The following is a 7580-nucleotide window of genomic DNA, read 5'->3' as shown; positions in this document are numbered from 1 at the left end:
TTTTTTCCTGAGACGAACTCTTGCTGTCGCCCAGGCTGGAGTGCAGTGGTGCAATCTCGTCTCACTGCAACCTCTGCCTCCTGGGTTCAAGTGATTCTCCTGCCTCAGCCTCCCAAGTAGCTGGGACTACAGGTGTGCGCCACCACGCCCAGCTAATTTTTGTATTTTTAGTAGAGACGGGGTTTCATCATGTTGGCCAGGCTGGTCTTGAACTCCTGACCTCAAGTGATCTGCCCACCTGACCTCAAGTGATCTGCCCGCCTCAGCCTCCCAAAGTGCTGGGATTACAGGCGTGAGCCACTGTGACCAGGCTGTATTTCTCTCTTTTTTTAATTTTTAAAATTTTTTATTACCACTACATTTGTTTCTTGACCTAAGACCACTAGGTTGAGTTTTCCGTTCTCTTCTCATCTATTGGAACCTCCCAAGGGGTTGAAACCTATTCAAGGGTTTCCCTCTCCACCAGAAATTACAGTATTGTCTTTATCTACCAGTGTTTGTCTAATTCCAACTCACTCTAGTTTCTGCTCCTTTCAATGAAACTATGTCCCTAAACAAAATGTGCACGTATCTTTTATCTTATTTGACCTCTCATCAGCATTGAACAGACTTGACCACTTACTTTCCATCTTAACTTTCCTTCCAGTTTTCTTCCTACCTTTCTAATCTTCCTTGTTGGCTACTTCTTCCTGACTTTTAGGTTTTAGGATTTTGTCTTTGTTCTCTTGTCTTTTACTCAATGTTCCTTTTCTAGGCCAGGCCCTGATGTGGAAATGTTTTGGTGAATAAAGTTTACATGCCAACTTTTAAATGGCTGCTTTCTTGCTATAAAGGCAGAATTAAGTAGTTGTGATAGAGACTGCACACAAAGCCTAAGATATTTACTGTCTGGACCTTTACAGAAAGTTTGCCAATCCCTGCTTTAGGTGATCTCATCCAATTTCACGGGTTCAATTACCTTCTATATTCCAATGACATAATTCCTAACCTGACATACTTGCCCACATCTCTTTTGCACTCCAGACCTTTATATTCTATTTTCTACTTGACAACTCCACCAGAATGCTCACTGGGCATCTCAAAACGAATACAACCCAGACTGAAGTCAACTCCTACCTTCCCTTTCTTCTTCGACACTTAACCAGAGATGTAGAAGTCATCCTTGATATTTTCTTCTAATCCCTTACTTCTGATCACACCAAGTCGTATCAACTCTATTTCCTATCTCTCAACTCACTCACTACAGAGTGATTTTAATTCCTATTCAGTGTTAGCCGAAATGCTCAGGAGCTTCCCCAGAGAGCTTCAAATAAGGTTAGAGTTCCATTTTGTCTTCTCAGGGATCCAGGTAATTCCCTTCACAGAACTTTACACTTGTAATTATTTAATACTTCTTACGGCTCTGCCCTCTGCTAGCTTCATTTCCTGCTCTACCTCCTGTCAGCTACATTCCTGTAATACTGAATGTTTCAGATAGTGGATTTACCACTTTTTTATACTTCTTGTAGTTGCTTTAATGCCCAGCTCAAACGTCATCTTCTTTGTGAACTTGTCCCCAACCTTCTGAAACAGTTAAGTCTTCCGTATTTCCATGCCACCATTCTATTAGAACATTTATTATATTACATTCTAATTATTTGCATTTAAGAGTATGTTTCTATCTTGAATTTTAACGTTACAGGAGAGTTCACTTTATTACACTTTGAATTCTAAATTCCTAACTGTTTTATGGTACAAAAAAAGCACCAATGACTTCATTTAGACAAATGAAATGTTTTGTGAATATCTAAGGAAATACGTTCATAGCAAGCAGAATCTATTCTTTATTCTTCTGTAAGTACTGCCTCCATAACATCTATAGCACTGTACCATGATTCCAGTCTGGAAGAGGATCTGAGGATGTAGATTAGATTATACCTGGTCTGACTGGATCACTGGAATATTTGGGGCACTAAAGCATAAATCATGGGTAACGAATTGTTTCGTTCAATAGCTCTAGCGAGCTTGGAAAATTAGGAAATGCAGCCAAAAAAGTATGTATCTGCTGAGTGCCAGGTCAGTGATGCAAAATAATTTATTACAGAAGCTCAGAGTAGGGCACAGTTACAGAACACCATCATGCTGTGTAAGGTTAAGAATGGAGTGAGGGTCCGGGTATGGGATGGAGTGGCACTTAATGTTGTTGCTGGGAACCTGGAAGATAGGTAAAGCTTAAACGAAGGACAGCAGGGAAAACAATTGTGGCAAAGAAAACGCAAAAGCTTGGTCTGAGAAAAGACAAGCAATGTTCAGAAGATATGAATTTAAGTTTCTGTAAATGCTATACTGTCAAAGATAAAGGAGAGAGAATGTGTGTCTGTAAGCATTGGGGTGGTCCAGGCCTGATGTGGTGAATTGCAACTAATAGCTGTACCTAATATGTGCTAGCATAGTCAGAAGTTTTAATTCAGCTCTCACAAAGACTAAGTCTAAAGTAGTTCCTGACAGAACAGATTTTAGACAATTTGCTCCAAGTCACATGGCAAATGTTTTGTGAAGTCTGCTTACAAATCTTGTCTGCTTTGCAATACACAATTGTCTTCTATGGTGTAAGAACTAGTACATGTTCAAGAGTATGAAAAGAAAGGATGCTTGTAAATAAAGTGGATTCACAAAGCTATTTAAAATATGGCACTAAGATGGAATGGATATGAATTTCACGGGACCAGTATAGTCTCCAGAAAGGAATTTATTATTAACCGTCCCTCTTTAGTGCTTTTCCATTTTACAAACTACTTTAACATAAAATATCTACTCCCCAAATTTGGAACACAGGAAGAGAATGGGTCATTTTCGACCTGAAGGTTAAGGGCAGAAATATAAACAGATAATACAACTGTTTTCGTCCAAATGGAAAATGGGGAACGGAGTTTCTCACATTAGGTGCTAACATTAGAGGACACCGAGGGACAGAGAATGATCAGGCTCAGACCTTTAGAACAGAAGAATACTATAAAATCCCAAGTGGGTTCCAGCCAAATCGGTTTACTTGTTGGGAGGAATGTCTTTTGCAAACGTCCCCACTCCTTTGCCAACTGGTTAGAAAACTCTATCAATACCTGGAAAACAATGACACTTAGTCAGTGGATAAGGGAGAACTATATGTGGTCACTGGGATAGGGAGTCAAAGGTTCCTGACTTCCCACTCGGCGTGCGAACTCATCTCTGGCAGATGGGGCTCATCATACTTGCCGTAAACTGCTGTTGGGAACATTAAAAAATGTAAACCACTGGCATAAAATATTCAGTAAATGACACAACTACTCCTTGTGCATTTTGTCGCTCAAAGTGACAGCAATCCGGCAGGAGAAGATAGGAGAGGTGCAAGTGCTTGAGAAGTAAGTCATAGCAGAAGACAGGATGGAGATATAGATCAAAGAGGTCATGGGGATGGGAGGAAAGGACGGTAGGACGCCAGGAATTAATTAATGAGACAGGGGAGTGAGATAAATGAGAAGTGGGAGAAAGAAAAGAATGTTAATTTCTCTGACCACTCANAAGTTTACATGCCAACTTTTTAAATGGCTGCTTTCTTGCTATAAAGGCAGAATTAAGTAGTTGTGATAGAGACTGCACACAAAGCCTAAGATATTTACTGTCTGGACCTTTACAGAAAGTTTGCCAATCCCTGCTTTAGGTGATCTCATCCAATTTCACGGGTTCAATTACCTTCTATATTCCAATGACATAATTCCTAACCTGACATACTTGCCCACATCTCTTTTGCACTCCAGACCTTTATATTCTATTTTCTACTTGACAACTCCACCAGAATGCTCACTGGGCATCTCAAAACGAATACAACCCAGACTGAAGTCAACTCCTACCTTCCCTTTCTTCTTCGACACTTAACCAGAGATGTAGAAGTCATCCTTGATATTTTCTTCTAATCCCTTACTTCTGATCACACCAAGTCGTATCAACTCTATTTCCTATCTCTCAACTCACTCACTACAGAGTGATTTTTAATTCCTATTCAGTGTTAGCCGAAATGCTCAGGAGCTTCCCCAGAGAGCTTCAAATAAGGTTAGAGTTCCATTTTGTCTTCTCAGGGATCCAGGTAATTCCCTTCACAGAACTTTACACTTGTAATTATTTAATACTTCTTACGGCTCTGCCCTCTGCTAGCTTCATTTCCTGCTCTACCTCCTGTCAGCTACATTCCTGTAATACTGAATGTTTCAGATAGTGGATTTACCACTTTTTTATACTTCTTGTAGTTGCTTTAATGCCCAGCTCAAACGTCATCTTCTTTGTGAACTTGTCCCCAACCTTCTGAAACAGTTAAGTCTTCCGTATTTCCATGCCACCATTCTATTAGAACATTTATTATATTACATTCTAATTATTTGCATTTAAGAGTATGTTTCTATCTTGAATTTTAACGTTACAGGAGAGTTCACTTTATTACACTTTGAATTCTAAATTCCTAACTGTTTTATGGTACAAAAAAAGCACCAATGACTTCATTTAGACAAATGAAATGTTTTGTGAATATCTAAGGAAATACGTTCATAGCAAGCAGAATCTATTCTTTATTCTTCTGTAAGTACTGCCTCCATAACATCTATAGCACTGTACCATGATTCCAGTCTGGAAGAGGATCTGAGGATGTAGATTAGATTATACCTGGTCTGACTGGATCACTGGAATATTTGGGGCACTAAAGCATAAATCATGGGTAACGAATTGTTTCGTTCAATAGCTCTAGCGAGCTTGGAAAATTAGGAAATGCAGCCAAAAAAGTATGTATCTGCTGAGTGCCAGGTCAGTGATGCAAAAATAATTTATTACAGAAGCTCAGAGTAGGGCACAGTTACAGAACACCATCATGCTGTGTAAGGTTAAGAATGGAGTGAGGGTCCGGGTATGGGATGGAGTGGCACTTAATGTTGTTGCTGGGAACCTGGAAGATAGGTAAAGCTTAAACGAAGGACAGCAGGGAAAACAATTGTGGCAAAGAAAACGCAAAAGCTTGGTCTGAGAAAAGACAAGCAATGTTCAGAAGATATGAATTTAAGTTTCTGTAAATGCTATACTGTCAAAGATAAAGGAGAGAGAATGTGTGTCTGTAAGCATTGGGGTGGTCCAGGCCTGATGTGGTGAATTGCAACTAATAGCTGTACCTAATATGTGCTAGCATAGTCAGAAGTTTTTAATTCAGCTCTCACAAAGACTAAGTCTAAAGTAGTTCCTGACAGAACAGATTTTAGACAATTTGCTCCAAGTCACATGGCAAATGTTTTGTGAAGTCTGCTTACAAATCTTGTCTGCTTTGCAATACACAATTGTCTTCTATGGTGTAAGAACTAGTACATGTTCAAGAGTATGAAAAAGAAAGGATGCTTGTAAATAAAGTGGATTCACAAAGCTATTTAAAATATGGCACTAAGATGGAATGGATATGAATTTCACGGGACCAGTATAGTCTCCAGAAAGGAATTTATTATTAACCGTCCCTCTTTAGTGCTTTTCCATTTTACAAACTACTTTAACATAAAATATCTACTCCCCAAATTTGGAACACAGGAAGAGAATGGGTCATTTTTCGACCTGAAGGTTAAGGGCAGAAATATAAACAGATAATACAACTGTTTTTCGTCCAAATGGAAAATGGGGGAACGGAGTTTCTCACATTAGGTGCTAACATTAGAGGACACCGAGGGACAGAGAATGATCAGGCTCAGACCTTTAGAACAGAAGAATACTATAAAATCCCAAGTGGGTTCCAGCCAAATCGGTTTACTTGTTGGGAGGAATGTCTTTTTGCAAACGTCCCCACTCCTTTGCCAACTGGTTAGAAAACTCTATCAATACCTGGAAAACAATGACACTTAGTCAGTGGATAAGGGAGAACTATATGTGGTCACTGGGATAGGGAGTCAAAGGTTCCTGACTTCCCACTCGGCGTGCGAACTCATCTCTGGCAGATGGGGCTCATCATACTTGCCGTAAACTGCTGTTGGGAACATTAAAAAATGTAAACCACTGGCATAAAATATTCAGTAAATGACACAACTACTCCTTGTGCATTTTGTCGCTCAAAGTGACAGCAATCCGGCAGGAGAAGATAGGAGAGGTGCAAGTGCTTGAGAAGTAAGTCATAGCAGAAGACAGGATGGAGATATAGATCAAAGAGGTCATGGGGATGGGAGGAAAGGACGGTAGGACGCCAGGAATTAATTAATGAGACAGGGGAGTGAGATAAATGAGAAGTGGGAGAAAGAAAAGAATGTTAATTTCTCTGACCACTCACCCAACAGGGTCCCGATAACTCGGGCAGCACCCTCATTGCGTCTCTCGTAGCTGTCCACAATGGAGGCCAAAATGACTGGGTGTAGCCTGACCACGCGGCCGCCGGGGAAGGGCCCTGGAAGAGCAGGACCAGGCAGAGCGGGCGCTGGGGTCTGCGCTGGAGCTTGCGCCGAGGCCGGGGTCTGACCAGGAGCGGCAGTTGTAGCTGCTGCTGCCGTAGGGTCTGAGGATGCGGCTGGAGCCGCAGCGGGAACCGGAGCCGCAGCCGGTGCTGGCGTTGGCGCTGGGACTGAGACTGAGGCTGATGCTGGTGCCGCCACCGGGGCTGCGGCTGGCGTGGCCGGAGGAGCACTTGCTGATAACACCGGTGTGGCCATCTTGTCGAGAAAGAAGGAGGCAGGAGCGGAAATGACAGCGTTCATGAATATCAGGAGCTTGATAGGCTGAATATACACCACGTGAGCTAGAGCTTTTTGCTTATTGGTTACTGGTGATACTTGCCGGAGAACTGAAATGGTCCCGCTGTTGGTTATTTCTTCCGGAATTTGTGCTCTCTGCTTTTGGCCCGAGGAGCACTGAGGAAGCCCTGGGCTTAAGTAGTTCCGGATAAACTTGGGAGGGCGTTCGAAGAGAAACACTTTGTGCAGCTGCCGCCAGGTGGAACCAGAAAGCAGCGCGAAGGTTGAAATTCGCGTTTTAGACTTAAATGAGATAATGGATGTCAGAGTGCCTTTAAAAAGGATTTTAAGGCTGGGCGTGGCTCACGCCTGTAATCTCAGCACTTTGGGAGATCGAGAAGGAAGGATCGTTTGAGCCCAGGAGCTCGAGGCTGCAATGAGCGAGAAGGAGAACTTAGCTGGATTTCTCCTGCTGCTTTGAGAATAGTCTGGAGGATGGGGAGAGGTGAGGAGAGGGAGGTGAGAGAGGGAAAAGCAGGGAGACCTGCTGGGAGGCCACTAGGTAATCTAAGTGAGAGATGATGGTCGCTGGGATCAGGCTGGTAGCAGTAGAAGTTCTGAGAAGTGGGAAGATTATGGATATATTTTGAAGGTAGTTCCAATAGGGTTTCCTGAGAAATTGTATATGAGATGTGAAAGAGAGGAGTCATGGAGGACTGTAATTTTTTTTTGTACTGAGCGATTAGTAGGATGAAGTCACCATCAATTGAGATAGCAAAAGCTGTAGGTAGAGTAGGTTTGGGGGAAAATATCCTGATTTCATTTCTGGATGTGTCACCTTTGAGATGTCCATTAGACAGTCAAATGGAGTTGTATAAGTTGTGTAAA

The 7580-nt window shown here is 41.9% G+C and overlaps 1 protein-coding gene across 1 annotated transcript in view; it reads right to left on the bottom strand.

Annotated features, from left to right (window-relative positions):
- The window catches only part of EIF3F (eukaryotic translation initiation factor 3 subunit F), a 12441-nt gene extending 5627 nt beyond the window's left edge, over positions 1 to 6814 (bottom strand). Inside the window, exon 1 of the mRNA XM_017896371.1 lies at positions 6296 to 6814. Within this exon, the coding sequence (XP_017751860.1) occupies positions 6296 to 6716 (421 nt within the window). The 5' untranslated portion in view covers positions 6717 to 6814. The remainder of the gene's footprint in view (positions 1 to 6295) is intronic.
- Positions 6815 to 7580: the final 766 nt, after the last annotated feature.

This window comes from Rhinopithecus bieti, unplaced genomic scaffold (genome assembly GCF_001698545.2).
Source record: "Rhinopithecus bieti isolate Rb0 unplaced genomic scaffold, ASM169854v2 scaffold_28456, whole genome shotgun sequence".
Classification (NCBI taxonomy): Eukaryota; Metazoa; Chordata; class Mammalia; order Primates; family Cercopithecidae; genus Rhinopithecus; species Rhinopithecus bieti.
The sequence above is the reverse complement of the archived record's forward strand: the minus strand, read 5'-3'. Positions and strand labels throughout refer to the sequence as shown.